This window comes from Macrosteles quadrilineatus, unplaced genomic scaffold (genome assembly GCF_028750875.1).
Source record: "Macrosteles quadrilineatus isolate MER2022 unplaced genomic scaffold, UCM_ALF_1.0 Scaffold_3__2_contigs__length_128488019, whole genome shotgun sequence".
Lineage (NCBI taxonomy): Eukaryota > Metazoa > Arthropoda > Insecta > Hemiptera > Cicadellidae > Macrosteles > Macrosteles quadrilineatus.
Window position 1 is genome coordinate 94,308,838 of NW_026542596.1, and position 19,671 is coordinate 94,328,508.

At 35.8% G+C, this 19,671-nt stretch overlaps 2 protein-coding genes across 3 annotated transcripts in view; one reads left to right on the forward strand and one right to left on the reverse strand.

The window, feature by feature from the left end:
* LOC128988569 (uncharacterized) overlaps window positions 1-19,671 on the reverse strand; it is a 196,664-nt gene that overhangs the window by 92,581 nt on the left and 84,412 nt on the right. The gene's annotated exons all lie outside the window — the stretch shown is intronic.
* LOC128989381 (uncharacterized) lies at window positions 14,303-16,011 on the forward strand. The gene is made up of 2 exons (XM_054411270.1): window positions 14,303-14,359; window positions 14,593-16,011. Exons 1-2 carry the CDS (start codon window positions 14,303-14,305, stop codon window positions 16,009-16,011), a joined length of 1,476 nt encoding a protein of 491 aa, XP_054267245.1.

Consider the following 19,671-nt stretch of genomic DNA (forward strand, 5'->3'; position numbering starts at 1 on the left):
TCTTTGGTGTATAATTTATACTTTGCAACTATGAAGTTCGGTTCGGTCACTGTATTTTTAGTTTCGTGTCTTTCAAAGTTTCAAATATTACTTTTAAAGGAGCAAAAGTGTATTACTTCAATAGTCAAAATATTGGTTTTGTCCAATAATTATTTCTTTTAACTCTTGAAGATTTAGGTACAGAAAAATACGTCTGTTCAAAGACATTTTTCAAATTTTACACAGTGAAACATTTTTATCTGTGAAATTTAACGCGTAGTCTTTACAGTTGTTTCCAACGTTCATCCCGATATTTTGCATGTGCAAATTTTTTTAAGGGCAAGAAGTATCTCAAAATGTCTGCCCTGAGACTATACAAATGTAGGATCGAGGAGGTTAGTTAGTTTAAATGTATCTCGCCTCCAATCTCTAACCATTAGTCTTTGGATTGATTCACAGTCATATTTAGTCAGGGTTGAGATCTTCAAAATATCAAATTGTACAATAGGACCAAGAGTGCGTTTCTATTGTATTTTTTTTTTTAGTTTTTAGCTTAAGTACTTAACACCAAAAATTATTGAATTGCTGTAACAACCATACAGTGTTTACATAGCTTTCTGTGTTTGATAATGTGTAAAGGTAATTTGACTACGAAGGCTACCCATAATCTTTCATAATAAATACAATTAAATAATTGTAGAAGTAATACTAAAAATGTTCTTCATTATTCACTTGCACATTTCATCATAGATAAAAGGAGTATAGACATCTTTTAATCTATGATTTCATGTGAGTTGTTTTATACTGAACTAGAAAATGATACGTCACCTTTGTATGAGCTTTTTTTCACAGGAAAGTGCATACCTGCAATAAAAAGATCAATTAGCATCACGCAATAATACATGTTGAATTTCAATTTTCAATATTCAATAAACGTGCACATTCGACCATTTGTTCGAACTAATAAAACACACACAACTTAAACTCCCCCTTCCCAACTCTATCCAACAAAATATGCATTTAACCCAACTAGTGTCTAATTGAACCGTGCCACCCTTCCATCCACAATGCCACAAATAAAACACTCAAAACACAACCCAAAATAATACGAAACACAATCTAGTAACATTTCTCAAATTGAAAGGTCAAGTAAAATGAAGCACTCGGCATTTTAATTTTGCACAGGCGGTGACATCAAATTATGTAGAGGGAGGCGACAGAATGTGTTTAACGGTGTTGACTAGTGTCATGTGGGGGGGGGGGGAGAAGAGAATGAGGAGGGGAGGCAATAAGATCACAATCGATATGTACGCGTCAGCCCGGAAATGCGTTTTGCGTGTCGACTGCACTTCCTAATCTGTTTCGTTCCTTTCACTTTTTGAAAACTGATGTCACTGAACGATTGAGGCAATTTGTATCTCTTTGTTTCACAAAACATTTCTTGCTAACATTGGTGGATCATAAAGTTACTAACTCATTATAAACTATACACTTTGTACACTAAAGGGGTTTTCGTAATTATTTTCAGAAACGTCTCTACATTGTTGTCAATTATTGCTGGCAGATCGTTAATTACAGCAAACTGGTTTATTTTAATATTTATTAATAAATTAAAATAATAATCATATAACAAAAGGATATTGTTTTAAAAGATGCAATCTACAAAACAGCTAAAGAGAGAAGATCATTTTAAAGTAGTTAAGAAATACATACAATTTTATTAAATCACGAAAGGCACAAATTAGAAACATAAAAAATATTAATAAAAGAGCACAGGTAGAGAAGATTCTAAAATTATATGTCGTTTATTGCTTTAAGACCTATTTGTTTCCTTAATTCATCTTATCCATTTATGTTACTTATGGACAAAATATTAAAGTAAATTCAAGTGTTGTTTTCATACATAGACTATTCGTTACCGAACTTTGCCAACAAATCTGTTAGGAGTAAAGTTTGGATCACTTCGTAACTTTGAACCAAGACTAAACCTGAATCTATTACTGTACTGTTAAAGTAACGGCGATTTGATAAACCACCAAAATTAAATAAATCAGCTATATACCCCTCTTTTGCAGTCCTTATCTTTCTGCATGTATTTTATATAGCCCACTCTCATTTGCATTAAACTACACGCTCTTGCGACAAATTCACATACCATTGATTAAGATGTATGGCGCATAAACTAGTTCTGGTTCTACATTGCTAACAATTACGAACGAATCTGTGATCAAATGGCTTTGTAAAAGGGGGTACTGTACAGTACTGACATTATTGAAAAATATATCACGCCATCTATGGCACTTTCTTCATCATACTTTACTATACTTTTGAAGCAACAAACAATAATTTAACCAATGTTTTAACGATACTTTTTACATATCTTATTCCCACCACAAGGCAGCATACTATCCCATGGCAACCAGCATAATGTTACAGGCGTCTGAGGACATTCACACTTGTTTACGTGTGAAGCCCCCCCTGTTCACTCCCCTCCAACCACAAACACACCCCTCTGAACACACACACAGACACACACACGCACACACGCGAATCGTTATACTATTTCACCCCCACCTGTTTCCAAATACACCTGATAGATGTTTTGAACTAATTAAGAATCTTTATCTTTCAGTAGAATATTGATAGTAATAAATATTTACTGGTTTTCCTCCATGTATTTAGGAGGGAAGATGACAGACTAGAAGTTTGTAGGCAAAACCCAGCAGGAAAATACCCCGAGGAAACCCCAAGTATCGATGGCAGGACCAGCTGGAGAAAGATTTGCGAAAATTGGCCAGGTCCAAATTCACCAACATTTTTGGGGTCGTTTCTAATGTCCAAATTCACCAACTTTCTACCTTTAGCAGGTACGATATTTCTCCCGGCGGGCGGGGAAGGAATTCCCTCCGAATAGTTTGCCATCGCCTGCTCCGTCTCGTCTCGGCGAGAGTGTACTGTAACCTAACCTAACCTAACCTAACTTAACCTAACCTAACCTAACCTAACCAAACCTAACCTAACCAAACCAAACCTAACCTAACCTAATCTAACCTAAAGCTGCCTGAAACAATAACAGCTTAAACAGTACTATTAGGGCTAAGCAGTACACTCTCGCCGAGACGAGACGGAGCAGGCGAGGGCAAACTATTCGGAATTCCTTCCCCGCCCGCCGGGAGAAATATCGTACCTGCTCCGGGTAGAAAGTTGGTGAATTTGGACATTAGAAACGACCCCAAAAATGTTGGTGAATTTGGACGTAGCCGCGAAAAATTGAGAGCAAGGAAAGAAGACTCAGAGAACAGGGAGAGATGGAGATAACTTTTTGGCGAGGCCATATACCACCTAGGGTAGCCATGGCCATGGGAATAAAAGTATGTTTGTCTGGTTAATTTTAACACAACTCTTACTTAATTCCATACTAGGTAGCATCCTCCCCCTCCTCATCCAAACAAAACATTTCTACATTGTGCGAGGTTTATGACTGAGTTTAAAAGTGTATGGTTACCCTCTGTCTAGGGAACCTGGGAACACGATAATCTTGCATAGTACAAGTCAATGTAATGTAATGAATAGGGAAATATCAAAATATGTCAAATGTGGGTAAGATCACGCCACTGAAACGCCGTCAATAGGTTAAAACTGAAAACTGCGAATTGGCAACGCTGGATTCTCCTTGACTACGAGACTGATGGCTGTGTTGCCAAATAGTGCGACTTTCAAGAGCTAAGTCACATTGCGCACACTATAGACAGGAGCTTCTACATGGAGTTGTGTAATACCTGATGACATCGGTCACTTTCACTGCATCCATCACGCCTTTCTCCGGTCCTACTGACAACACGAAACAATATAACAGGAGACTGATAAAAGCTATGACATTTTATGGGATATTTTTTAAGTCACGTGACAATAAATTTATTAAAAAATTAATAATTCAAAACTTTAAAATGTTAAAGGTTTTGTCTGTAGCCACTCACTAAACTAAATTTGAGGACTACACAAAAATGTGCTTTTACGTGATTCGTTAAACGCTTTACAAAACCTGTTGATTAGAAAGGCATTTTTACCAGGAATATTTTTTTATAATTAATTTTTAAACATAATCCAGAGTTTAGAGTAAGGATATCATTGAAAAAAAATGACAGTTAACAAAATTATTATTACACGAAACAAATGCAGTTTTTTTAGATTTAGTTTTAATAAATTTAGTTAGATTACAAAAATTATTTGCCCAGACAGCATTAAATTTACATACACCTACTTTCATAAAGTAATAAATCAAATTAACCCCATCCTGGACAGATAATCAAATTCCATAGTTATTCAAACCACTGAGCTCCACGAGTAATATTTGTTAACAAGCATTGGTACATCAATTAAAGTTTATTTTAGTCTTACAGACAATCTGGTTTGCTCTAAGCACTTGCAATAACAACTCAACAATCCACACTAATAGGATACAGAATTAGTTTCTAGTTCTGACCAAACTGTTGAATGGTTTTGGGCAATTAGTTTCACAAGTAATGAATTATGGGCTAGGAGGAAAAGCTAAGCGGTTGGAACTATATTGGTTGAAAATATAGCTTAATAATAATTACAAGTTTAATATTCCACTTTAATAAAGACGTTTTAATAATTTTAACTCTAATGAAATGTTCTGGAACCGTGCGTTGTCAAGTTGTTGTACTGATAGAATTACAGTTTTCAATGTTAAATTCGTGCCTAAATTGTTTTATTTACAGTTCTTTTAAATACTACACTTGTATCCCCAACGATTATAATAGTTTTTGATGTTGAGACAAAACCAACATTGTATTTATGTATTTAGCCAACAATGTTTTATTACCATTTTGAATACTGTCGAATTAAACAAAAACACGAATATTTATCCGTAAAAATCTATACAAATGTTCATTATCCAACAATGATTACATAGTGCATGGATTTGAAAGAAATTTTAAGACAAAGATTTTATTGCATGTGTAATGCAAGATACACAATATACAACCTTTATTGACGTCTGAGTAACAAAATATAATTTCAATATAAATATCACATTATATTTCTATAATCACTAATACCTACAGACAGTTAAACTATTATCGACACTGAATATAACTCGCCCAAACAGAGAGTTTATAAACTTTCCGTACTTCAACTCAACTCAGTGTAAAGTAAACTTACAAAACTCTCCATGAACATTTACCGAAATCTTGTTGCGCGAGTTTCATAACCAATCAGAAATCAGATTACAGGAAACAGAGTGAACCCGGAAATCAGATAAAGTGAAACGAATCCTGTGACAAGGAAAGGTATTATCGATCTTTCACTATCTCTGTCGCTCTTCCCAAACTGAAGACATCGAGACTTCGAATCTGTATCGCTTACAATTCCTTTCACATTTGACATGTTTTATGCAAAACACACAAGTTAACAATTTTATATTATTTCATGATATTTAGAAAATACTTTAGAAATAACTTAATTGTGAATAAATCGTGTTCGGTCCAAACATGTTATCAAAGACAAGTGAGAACCAACTTAAATAACTTTTTTTACACAAGATCCCATCATATCGTCTCATTTATATACGACATTGGTAAGTTTTTTACTTTATCTCTCTGTCATAGGATACAAATTAAAACTCTAAAAAGTAAATTACAAGAAACTTGAACAATCTTGTTGTCGACATGAGCATATAACGAAGCTAAGTTACGAACAAAACTATCTCCATCCATTTATAATATTTATTTGTAAATTTGAAATATTCTTACATGCAAAGTTCTCAAGCTTGCAATTTCATTTCTTGGTTAACAAGTGATCACTTTAATATTAAGGCAAACAAAAATAAAGATGTATTGTTAAATTAGTCCTACTAAACACTTGACAAATTCTGTCATATGTTGTCCTATATTACAAACGCTTACGACCCGAATTCAATTTAATCCCGTATAATTTCTATTGCAAGGGGTCCAAGAATATCGTTGGTCCAAGTTTTTATGGCTGCCGTTAACAAAGATTGACATCAACAAAAAAAGTACATTGTGAATGTTTGCGCCAAAGGACTGTTAACACTACAACATTGGGGAAAACTACTAGAAATGCTTTGAAACAAAGTTAAGCTCGATTTCGAGCGGCAAACAAGAGTTAACCCACATGAAACACAATCAGGGCGACAACTGCTCCACTGTGAATATAATTAGCCACACAAAGACTTGACAACAATCGAAGCGGCAGAAACAGATTTCGGCGAACAGTTGGCAGCCCTTGGTGTGACGTCATGTGGCTGTTTATAAACGTGACGCGTCGACAAGACATCAAGTATAGATACGTATCTGTCGACTGCACATTCATATTGGGTGACAACATGGTGGAAAGGTTACATACTTTCAGTAGATAACGGAATACGTTAAAAGATCTACAAGTTGCAGTTCAAGTGTTAAATTACGAACAATTAACAATACTGCCATAATTTAACATTACATGACCTTACCTTACTTAAGAAATAACCCTAGATAAAAAAGTCGGATAAAGGTACCCTTGATAGTTGAAGCATTGCGATTGTATCCAACCAAGAAATTGAATACCTTTACAAATTAGATACAAACATTTGGAGAGATGATAAAGTTGTGTGACCTAACCGAAACGCTCAGGTAACGCTTTACATTAAAAAAATGCATAATAATATCAACATCGTTGTACTTTTCTCATCAAACATTCCAATTCAACATTATAATCCATAGTAAAACCACCAATCATAAATACATCTAAAGTAAAAAGTAAGTTCTGTATCATCTAAAGTTCGTTCTGTATTCTCCGCCAGCCTCAATAGGCTAATGATGGTGGTGATAGATGACATAATAATGTGGAAATGGCTAAAGTGATAGTCGTCGAGCCATGAATACCAACACAACACGACTCACTACATTGCGTCATGCCAACCTTGAAGCGCGAAATGACCGCATCGGTCCGCTACGATGTGCAAATGCTGCTCTCCGACAAAAAGAGGCCCCAGTGACTGCTTCGCTTCCTGCTTTGCCAAATGTGTGTGTCCAGATATTTCGGTTTCGTGGGAAAAACTGATGTCACAAGTTGGATAAAAAGGTTTTACGTAAAAATTATAAACAAGGTAGGTTATTGGTGGATTTCTTTAGGCACACTCATTGGCAGGAATTACACGTAAAACATGGCGTCAAGATTAACTTAAGTTTGACTTGTACAAGTTTTAAAGAGAACGCGTGAAGAAATATTCCATTCAACATTATCAACCAAGAGATTCGCTTATTTTACCAAAAAAGTTGTATAAATGTTGAAACTAATAACACAACTCTGACGACAAGTACATACTTTAATGACCCTTTTGATTGGGAGCGAGCTGATGTTGTGGTTAGAATACAGGACTTCGGTCCCTGAGGTACCGGGTTCAAATCCCGCCAAATCACCAATGGTTTTTATCTAAGTGATAATGCCGCAAACCCTAGGTCTAGCCTGAAGTAATGTGAAACACAATCACAGGCTCGTGCCTAGCGTCCTAGGACAAAACAATTACCCTTCTGATAGATCAAAGTATTCCCTACTCATGAGTTAGTAAAATTATCGGCACTATCTTAAATTAATTTAAAAGAGGATTTCTAAAACAAACAAAATGTAATCTTTGGTATGCAACATACCACAATTACATGTGAGGAACATTACTCGGCAGATTACAATTATTTTTTATGAGACTAACATTTCTTGCTAGAGGTAAAATTTAAACCTTGCTCTAATAATTTTAAATATTGCTCTCAACGGTCGACAAAACAACAAAAGATGATACGAAACATTATATATTTTTAGTTTAATTATCTAAACGCTTTTAAATGGGTACACGAGGACGTTTCTTCAAATAATTCTAATTTGCAAAGTCGAGTCAAAATGTACTTTTAACCCAGAACTGAATAAGAACTGAATGTTATACTTTTCGATAACATTTTGTACCACTGGTTAATTAGTAGAGAGAGTCGAACTAGTAATCACTAAACTATGGGAGGATTTAGAAGAGATGGGAAGCGACACTACGAAGACATTACGAGTTCCCGAGGGAGAGCTGTTTGTACAAGGGGAGTCCCGGAGTAGGGTGGGAGAAGTGGAACGGGAATCGTCAAACGTGGCCGACAAGCCGTCTGGAATCAGCATCTCGATCGATTATACCAGCATACATTTTAGAATGAATAATTAATTATTTTCTTTTTCACCCATATAAAATAAAGTATCTGTACGTACTTTTTTAATATCAGTTCAGGCAATACTCCCACTCCCACAATAACCGGGTAAATAAACAAAACAGACATAAAAAAATAATAACAAATCAGGACGTAATAGAAAGAGTGCAAGATTAATGCACTGATAAATGAACCTTACACTATAAAAAGGGTACATTATACAAACTTGAATAAAAGTAAACCCCCCAAAAAATTATGATTTTTCTTTCTGTAGAGTATGTATGATCATTAAATGCATGATATAATTTAAGGTGTGGTTTCGTAAAAACTGTAAACAAATATTATTTTATACCAAATGTAAAGAAATTTTGATTTGATTTGCTTTAATTAGAACTAATAAATGCAAAACTCCACAAAAGCTCATTGTTTATCAAATACTATAAAAACTACCCACCACAACCCAATTTGCAACTTAAAAAAATAAAATTATTAAAATTCGTGTGAGTAGCTGTTGGATATAATACGCAATCCCGTCATAGCTCAACCAATTTTGTTAAATTAGAACATGTTTCGGTGTTAAAACACCATCGCCAGCTTCAGGTACGTGATAGAAAAAGTACAAACAGATACATCGAAAATTAAAAAAAAACTTGCCTGTTCTAACCAATGTGATCGACCGTACAGGTAGCAAGGGACAGACTGGACGATCTTGTCTACCCTAATTGTTTTTAAATGTGTCAATGTCTCTTTTCGTACTTGTGTTTACCATTTGACGATGTCTACATCTGATCAACTACATCTGAAGCTGACGATGGTGTTTTAACACCGACATGTTCTAATTTGACAAAATTTGTTGAGCTGTGACTGGATTACGTAGGCCTAAGTAATTAAAGTCTTACACTAGTATACCTGTTGCTCGAATTCGAGCAATTGCTAAGTATTACAGGTGTTGTTTTAAAACTAATAAGAGTCATAACTTCTGATGACTTAAAAATATTCGACTCAAAGATTATGGAAATACTCAAGATGTACATAATTGATCGATATAATCAACGTTTCTTGTAAATATCTTATCGTTTTTCAAATGCTGATCTTGTTTTTTAGTGTTTTCTACAAATAGCCTTACTCTTAGCCGCATCAGGTTGTCCATAATAACGATTATAAATTCTAAAAAACACATGATTTCTATCTCTTCTATCTGGTGGTGTTATGTGACATTCCTTATACAGGGTGTCTCAGACCACCCGGCCGGCTTGTATAGCTCCAATATGAAAGCAAATGGAAACCTAATTGCAACTGGAACCCCCTATTTTGACCCCAAGGAATTCAGCTAAATGATTTTCAACCCCAAAAAAGCACACCAAAGGGCAGATTTTGGGGGTGGGGGTGGTTTTTGGGAAATTTTCAAATGTAAAGGGGGGTCGTGTTATACCTCTTTTTAAAGGTCCTTTAGTCCTGAGTATTTTAGTGGAAAAAGATTTAAATTATCTTCATCCCTATTTACAGGGTGTTCAAAAACGAAAAAAAAATAGAGCTTTGGACTACTTTTCACTGTAAAGAGGTGGAATTTCGTGGGTGGTTCAAATTTTGACAACACTTTAATTAATAAATGATCTTTCAAAAAACTCTGGTTTTAACCCTTTTGCTATCTTTTTACTTATGTTACGCATTTTCAAACTTTTTGAAGTTTCAAAAGCTGTTATCTCAAAAATTTCAAATGGCAACATTTCATTACAAACCACATTGTAGCCCTTGAAATTTTCTATAATTTTTGTATTTAATGTTTTTTGGTATCTTCATTGGTTAAAGAGATATAGCGAAATTAGTGTATTTTAATGTTTTATTAAATGGTATTCAAAGTATTTGCTGTTGTAAATGTACACGTCTAGGTCTCAATTAAAACAAATCTTGTCTAAAAAAATAAAATAGTACTCAGATTGATGATCTTGGAAGATTGATAAACCAAAAAATCCACCCCCACCCCCCAAAATCTGCCCTTTGGTGTGCTTTTTTGGGGTTGAAAATAATTTAGCTGAATTCCTTGGGGTCAAAATAGGGGGTTCCAGTTGCAATTAGGTTTCCATTTGCTTTCATATTGGAGCTATACCAGCCGGCCGGGTGGTCTGAGACACCCTGTATGTTTCCATAGTTTGCAAATCGGCTCTTTCAATAATTACTAAGAAATGCAGCACAGTGTTGATTCAGTTTTCTTTTTAGTGTATCAAATTATCCAGGCTCTCTTCGCTTTTTTCCATTGAAATATGAAATAAATTTAATTACAACAAAACAAAAAATTACAGTTATTGGGAACGCCAACCCAAATTCAAATAGTAAATATTTCATTTCAACCAAGTCAGTAAATGTTTGTAGCAAACTGTTAAATTAGCAATCTTATTGACCGTTTACAATTAACATGTGTTCTTCTTCTCACTTTTAATTTCTGACAACAGCTCGAGTTTTATTACAATGTTTGTCTCCCATGTTAATCTTATGGAGGGATACGAAACTTTAATGGAGGACACTAGGGCCTCACTCTCTAATTATTTCCCTAAAAAGAAAAAAAACTTCACGTTGCGCTCTTTCCAATGACACCAAAAAACATGTAAATCCGGTTCAATAGTCTCGGAGGAGTAATTGTCACAAAAAATCTGCTTCCGTATTAAATAAGTAATAGATTAAAAAATAAAACTCGCAGTTAACTGTGCACAAATCCATTCCGAGTAACGGCGAAATTAATTGTCATCACGAAGGAAAACCGGTTGATTACCGGGAAAATAATTTAATCTCCGAGAACAGCTGAAAGAAAACGGTTAAAGAACTTATTTCTCCGCTGTAACGACATTAAGCGTGGATGGCAATAAAGCTTTGGTAAATGCATTTCTAAGGAATGGGAAGATGAAAGAGAGAGAAGGCTTTAGGGGAGAGATGAGGGGGAGAGAGTACAGTTATCGAGTAACTCTCTAACTCTTTCTCCCCCCCCCCTTCAACTAGGACCGGAGCAAATGTCATTAAACTCCGTTAACAATCAAACCCCAACGTAACTCTTGAGAGCTTACCCATGTGTGTTTTTGCACTTGGTAAAACAATACTTGTAGTGTATTCATGTGGAATTGTTCATGTTCAAATTGGATACTTCTAGTCATTGAACATGTAACGCCACTTGGGTATATTACTAATGTTTTGCACGCACTGTTAAATCCACGAGTATCACGATTCTCATATATTCTATTAAATCACTATCCCCTAATATATTTAAATTCTGCTCTGTTTTAATGAATGACTACGGATATAGATATTTCAATTATCCGACTAATACAGTACTTCACAACCTAGTTACATAAACATAGAATTTCGTATATTCGTATATAATTAATTATGGCTTATATGGATGTAATAACGATTTTTGAAGTAGGGTATGTGTTTAATTTCAACCCTCAAATTGATAGTTATTAATTACGTGATGACGTATCTTATTTTTTTACGAGAGTTAAATACTTTATAATACAATCTACGAGTATCACAGCAATCTTTTTAAACTATCGAATCGCACCTTTGGTAACAAAATCAAAAAGTGTAATTTTAAACAGTGGTAAAATTTAAAGGGATTTTAAATACATTTCCTAAAAGTAAAGCTTGCTTTACTATTATTCCAATATTCCAATATGAAATAAATCTATCAATCTATTCAGCAAGCTAAAATTAGTTACAAATAATATATCTTTCCACTACATCCACTCTTTAAAAATATTTACAATATACATCTAGGACTAAATGTCATGTTTGATTTACAAAATACTTGGCAAACAGCTAAGTAAACATAGTACGGCATGATACTTAATTTAATTGGTGACCTTGAAATACAGCTTGTACGAGTGAGTGTTCGGCTACATGGCGTGGGAATTGATTAGGGAATGAGGGAACATGGGCCACATGAGTAATGGGGCATTTAGCTTGAGCAACGCGAAATTTGTAGCTTTCGGAATTTGAAACTACAGGTTGAAAAATTATAATTTTCACGTTTCATACAAGAATTTTATTTCGAAATTATTTCTATTTCCATTGGGATACAAACCATGCGATAGTACGGATTAATCTAAACACAATATGTTGGCCTAGTCATCTAGAGGCTAGCTGTAAGACAATTATTAAACAAGTTCTTGATCGGCATTTATAGTAAAATTTTGGGAACAACAAGTAAAAATACTAACGTTTCCCAGTCACTAAATTCCATTTGAATCAGTAAGTTCAGAATTTCTCTCAACCTACCCGATATTAAAACCGTATCCAGCCGCTCTGCCCTATTACCCGCACACCGACAGTCACTACCCCTCACGAATTGCAAATTATTCACCAAACGTCATTAGTGTGGACCATAAATTGAGAGATTAACCTTTAAAAAATTCTGTGTATCTGGCTTGCAAAAATATTTTAGCCCGAAATTTAAGGATAAGCTTAGAACTAATTGGCTTTTGTACAATTTTGTACGTTGTTAACTGACTAAAATCAGCGGTTTCTCTATCAGGACTAATTATTCAAGTACAACTATCAAGGACAACAGGGTCCTGTTTGGCCATTGTTCCCAGGATCGGACCCGCGACCTTTGCCCAATAACCGTTCAACTTCCCAGCTACAGTAAAATATAACGACCTTCACTACCTTCAGCCTTACATAGTATGACGCATGACGGCTTCTGAATACATGTTCCTTTACCTAGCTTATACAGTATTTCCTAAGTGTTTCCATTTTGCGGTCAACTATGGATGGGGTATGGATGGAGGTTATAGGGGTGGGAGGGTTTCCATTTGTGGTCAGGTTTCGATTCCTAGAATGCCTGAATAAACTGAATGAAAATCTACTACACATAGAAGAATTGTTTGGTGATCATAAGTCCAGAACAGCAACAGTTCTTGATTTTCTACAAATTTCTACAAATTTTGGCTTACATTTTCAAGATAAGTTATTGACGAATCCCCTTTTAGAACAGACAGCGTATTCATAACACACGACATGTATTATTCACTTATAATTTGGAACATTCAAATGTTAGCTTGCTTCTTATCCGGGCAAATTGCAAACATTGGTCCCTGATTCGATGCTTCCTAAGTCAACATGGATTGTACAAGTTAGTGTAAATTGGCCGCTACATTTTTTTTTTGAATTTGCAAAATCAGCAGCACTAGTCTGTAATTTCTCAGATCACCCTGTTCTCCTGCAGTACACTATAGTTGAATAGATACAACTTCAGTATCGGCGGGGTGGGGCTATCTGACGTTCAAGTAAGAGGGAGAACTGCCAGGTTGTCTACCAGACCAATAAGAGCGAGGAGAGCCTGACGCGGTTTCCATAGCAACAGGCGCTGTTGCCATATCGCACAGCAACTCCACGCACGCACGCACATGTGCAGTTCCTCCAGTGTTATGATAGATGACAGTGACTACTTCGAGTAAAACATTATACTGTCCGCGAGAGTTCAGTCTCCTAAGCTCCAAAACAAACATTTTGATGTTGGAATAGTATATTCTATCACTAGAGCCTCAAAAGCCATTTTTGCTCGTGTGCTGAACTATATTCTTCATCATGTTGCATCATCAAACCTAGCTAGAAAATAAAATAATGATTATGTAGAGATAACCTATCAAAACTACTCCCAGCTTGTTTTCAATATAGTAATATTGTGATAGTAACATTTATACATGTTTAAAGATTTAAGGCATAGTGATATTACTGCGCAAAAAAGATAAAATTACAAAATTAAGGTTTATGTCTAAAAAACAAAAGCCGTGTGTAATACATTTTAAAGTGAAACCAATTAATCTTTTTTATGATTTTTTTTTAATTATTTCTCAATTACAAATATACTAAGAATTATAGTGCTTTATACATATTATTTCACGAAATTTTGAGTTTATGCGTAACTTTTTCTTTTAAAAAGGGAAATATGTCCTTTGCCTGTTTGCTCAACTCAGCTATAGTTTTTACATAGGCAACACAAATCAAAACAGAACTCTGTAGGCGAAGACACGAGACTGCACCGAATCAAATGACGCGACCACCCACTCATCATAACAAAGATGATATGAGTAATGATGTTTACAACAGATGTTTACAGATATATACAGTATATGCCAGAGGGCCCTCTCAGTAGTGCCGTTGCGTTGTCTGCGTCCAGTGTTGTTGTCGTGAGTGGTTTTGGGAATTACATGGTGTAATATCGTGTTAAATCTGTTGTTTCATATTACGTTGTGTTATCATATTAATTCTGATGGAAAGAAGAGGAGGCGCTAGTGTTAATTAACGAGGGCGTCCTCGCGTTCGGCCAGTGACACCATCACCTTACACCAAAGTTGGCCAGGGATCTGCTTTACGCAGCCAGTCACGGGAACTTGTGGTTAATGTACGGAATTTTTTTCAGCGAGAAAAGGATAACAGGGCTATCTTAATACCATTAGAGAGGGTAGTAGACAGATCCGCAGCAGCGTTAGGTCTAAATAAAAATACAGTCGTTGCAATATGCAAGGAGAAGGAAAAACTTATTAATGAGGTTGGTAATGCCACTACGACCTTACAGACACCTGGAAAAAGGAGAAAGAAACAGAAAACCGTCACTGCCATAGATGGTTTCCAACAGGATGCTATTCGCCGGCATATATATGATTATATTAGGAAAAAAGAGCATCCTACAATTAAAAAACTCTTGATTTCATTAAGGGACGCAAATTTATTTAGAGGCAGCAGTTTTTCTCTCAAGAGTGTTTTAGTTACTTTGGGGTTTGAGTATAAAAAGTTGAATCGGAGGAGAATTTTATTGGAACGAAATGATATTGTTGCTTGGCGTTGCCGGTTTCTGCGGGAGGTGAAAGATTTGAATTTCGATAAGATAGTGTGGTTAGACGAAACATGGGTGAATACCGGCCACACCCTCGCTCGAGGATGGACTGACGAGACAACTGAAGGTACGTTAGCAGCTCCTATTGGTAAAGGTAGTAGGTTGATTTTGCTGCACGCTGGAACATCTGAAGGGTTTGTTCCTAACTGTTGTTTATTGTTTTCTTCAAAGAAAACCACAGACTACCACGAAGAAATGAACCATGATAAATTTTTTAAATGGTTCACAGAATCACTTCTGCCTAACCTTTCAACCCCATCGGTTATTGTTATGGACAATGCCCCATACCATTCCAAGATTTTGGATAAGGCTCCAACACAAGCCAACAAAAAAACAGAAATTCAGGAATGGCTCAGTGAGCACAACATACAGTTTGAGGAACATTTAAGAAAAGCAGAATTATTAGAACTAAGTGACAGGTATAAACCAACGACCCCCAAGTATTTAATAGATGAGATGGCCAAGGCCCAAGGACACAAGATCGTCAGGCTCCCACCTTACCATTGCCATTTCAATGCAATTGAAATGGTTTGGGCGCAAGTCAAGGGACACGTTGCTCGAAACAATAAAGCATTTAACCTAACTGAAATTAAAAGATTAACCGAAGAAGGCATTGGACAAGTGACAAGCGTAGAATGGACGAATATCGTAAGACACACAAAAAAAATAATTTTAGAAGCGTGGGCACAAGAGGGTCTCATTGAAACAGCAGTTGAAGAACTAATAATACACGTGAATGGAGATGACAGTGACAGTGAAAATAGTGACCTTGAGGATTTTTCTGATGAATACAGAGTGCAAACTGACGAAGGGACACAGGAAATATACGTCAACCAAACGTATGCTGATTACGGAGCAGATGATAGCGATGATGACTTCGATGGAATAAATCCACTGCCATCCACATCCACTAACGAAAACGTCCTAGACTTTTCACAATATTAGGTAAGCTTTATTTTGGAGCAATATGTGTGCATTTATTTCAGAAACAATTTTGTATTTAAGATTATTAAAACTTGAGGTATTATTTATTACTATTAGTTTCTTCAGTCGTGGCCAACAAAGACATTTGTCCAGCTTGATCTTATTAGTACTTAACTAAAGGTTTTTAAATCTAACCAGTTTATAAAGATAATTTTTTATACTCATAGGTACTAAATTTTTAACTGAACATAATTTTCATAAATAAATTGACTGAACAAAATAAATAGGTAACCAAAATACGTATAGTATCATAAATTTGAACTAAACGTTTTTTGTTAAATCAGAAAAATTTCCTTCCTGGTTACTATAGACTAGCGGAAACTATCAACAGAGACGAAATAAAAGCACACAGTGAAGGGAGCTTTCACACGGTGCGGCGCGCGCCGCACAGCCCAACCCCTACGCTGTCTCAATAGGCAAACTACCTGACCAAGAGGGTGCATCAGTTATTAAGAAATTATATATCGTTGTATCAGAAAATTATATATTTAAAGTTATCACAAAACATATATTTTATATGTTTTTTAATATGTTAAATATGTTTATTTTTATTTTTTATTTATACGTAATGAAACATTTTTTTACTTCTAGTATACAATATTTTTAAATATGACGAATTAATTATATTTTAAATTAGCCTATTAATTTTATTTGAAATTTTAAGTAGAGTATTCACTGAGGCGTGGTTAATGAGATTTACTCGGGTTGGTAAGTTGGGTTCGTATGTCGTAATAGTAACGTTGCGTGCGTTTGCGTTGTTGACAAGTACGCTGGCGCGCATATTCTGTGTTGAAGTTAGTTGGGCAGTTCCCGCTCACTGCAGTCGTAGGCCGTCCGCGACAACGCGGCAACACCGCAACAGTAGTCTCCCCACTGCTCGCTACCCCTCCACACCAAGCCGATACTGAAGTTGTATCTATTCAAGTATAGACAGTGTTGTGGTTCTGCGCAGTACTGAGACAGTAATTGCTAGCGCCAGTCTCCCGTAGACGTCTCTCTCTTGACTCGTGACTGTGAAAAGTGAGTTTCGGCCGTTGCCCTCGGCGTGGTTAACGGTGCAACCACTCTCTCCGTTACTGCGGTAAAAACGCTCCAGCGACCGCTACAATAGCTACCATAGCTGTCATAGCTACCATAGCTACCATCACTGCATACCGTAGCTGTCATAGCTACCATAGCTACCGTCACTGCATACCGTAGAGAGCGAGGAAGAGATATCCGCCGACTTGGGCCGGGGGAGAGGGCTACTTGGCATTTTGACATTTTGAAAGACAATGGTCCAATACTTGTTAATTTTATTGGTAGGCCTACTTTCTAATGTCATCGTACTACTAGAAACTGCCATTTAAAAATGTTAATCTCAAATAGCAACTATAAATTTGAAATCCCTTAGTTTTTACATTTTCAATGAAATGGACCAATACATTTTTCTTGTAACATTGTCATTGCTGCAGTTGGAAAGTATGATTACTAAAACATAATCAAACATTTCAAATGCAGATCTAGGATCTAGTCCAAAAAAAGCTGTTGGTTAATATGACTACAGTAACGTTTTGACTTTTTGAGAGGGTTAGCTCCAAAACATTGATATTTAATTCATACGTCGGAATGTTGTTAGAAAGAATCATTACTTTACTTTTTAATACTTTTTTAATGAAATGGCGACCATTCAAAGTAAGTATTTTAAGCCAAGTATGAATGGAGATGAGTGTAGGATGAGTGGCACGATCTTGTAGTCTTGTTATTGACTAAGGCCAACTTATTCCTTAGACACAGCTGTTAATTAGATACCCAAACAGCTAGGCAACTAAGGGACCTACAGTTTTTAGTGGAATCCGAACCACATTTTTGCCTTGGTATATACGAATTGGTCTCTATTAATTACTATTAATTATTATTAAATTGCAAAATTCCGATAAACCCTAAAGTTAAATCTCCAAGTCCGATTCCACAGCATGTATGTCCTATTATACAGCGTGCATCTTCGTACAGTATTTAAAATTAACACGGTAGTGACCAATTATTCTGTACCAACCCGATAAACACAACTGTAAATCAGAAATCAAACCACCCATGATTTAACACAAATCGCAAAAAATTATCATGCACGATATTTACATTTGGGCAAGTTTTTGCTGCTATAAAGTAAATAAGGGAGACACAAAGCGCGGGGTCGAAGCAGGTTATAGCGCCAGACACACAGCTGGTAACCCCCCTCAGCCCCTTTCATCCACCCCCCGCCTCAATACACGGCGGTTCACTGTACTGTCAGGACTGTTAACATTATCTTGTGTTCACGGATGTTACCACTGGTTACCACTCACAAAAAATCATCAGTTTTTGGTTTCTGATTTTTTAGGCTTGAGGTATAAATTATACCTATTGATAAAGGGCAGCTGTCATTAAGTAAGTTAATACTTGATTTATTTGTGCATTAATGTTAACATCGCATTTCCAGCAAAGTAAGTAATAAAAAGAAATATAGTAACCTACTACAATCCACGTTAAGAATCGTAACTAATAATACACGTGAGACAACTGACAGGTGAAGATATTTTTCTTATGCGTCAACACGTATCAGCGATGTAAATCTATATATTAATTCGAAACTGTTTTTCTTTGTCATAGCTAAATTGAGAGAACGGCTGGGCGTAGAAACTCGGTAGAGGTGTCTAAAGAAAGGTCTTGGTCTGTAGATGAGCCATCAAAAGAGAAACGTGGTAAATTCCCTTGGGGCTCTGCCCCAGTGGCCTTTGAATTCCCATCCCATGTTATTCTTATGGAGGAAAAACTGGGTTTTTGTCCCAGCTAATTTGAGAGAACGGCTGGGCATAGAAACTTGGTAGGGGTCTCTAAAGAAAGGTCTTGGTCTATAGATGAGCCATCAAAAGAGGAACGAGGTAAATTCCCTTGGGGCTCTGCCCCAGAAGCCTTTAAAGTTGCCTCTTCAAATTTGTTTACCATATGCATAATTCTACACTACTTTTTAATGAAACAGCTGTTAATATTTAAATTGTGATTTATTGAATTTTTCAAAATGAAGAACAGTATTTGCAATGGGGTTTTCTGATTTTAAAATTGATTTTATTCTGCATCATGTCATGTTTTGCAATATAATGTTCTATTACCAAATCAGTGGAAAATTCTAATATCACAGTAACTCTTAAAATTATTTCTTAAGGAGTTAACTTACAAGATCAGCTTTTTGAGAAAAGATAAGATATTTTATATCTAATTGTTGTGTAGATCGTGAGTACTGTATTTCCATAATCTTCGTGAGTTGCCTGTAATGCTTCGCAATTGCTCGAATTCGAGCAACAGGTACACTAGTAAGAATTTATTTGATAACTGTGATGTAGCTCGATTTCTTTTATTGAGTGTTTGTGATTTATTTTGTTGCTTAATGATAATTTTGATTTTTGTTAACGTTTTTCTTTTGCCTTTTTGACAGGTCTGAACGTTTGTTTAAAGTTACCTGTCACCAACCGGTGTTTTAAAGAGCCATTCCACTTGACAAAGGGGTCGGATTGTACTTAAACGTCTGGCGTTTAAGAAGTGATTGACTTAAACTGCAAATGTCCACAACAACCCTCCAGGTCCAACTCACACACACATAAAATC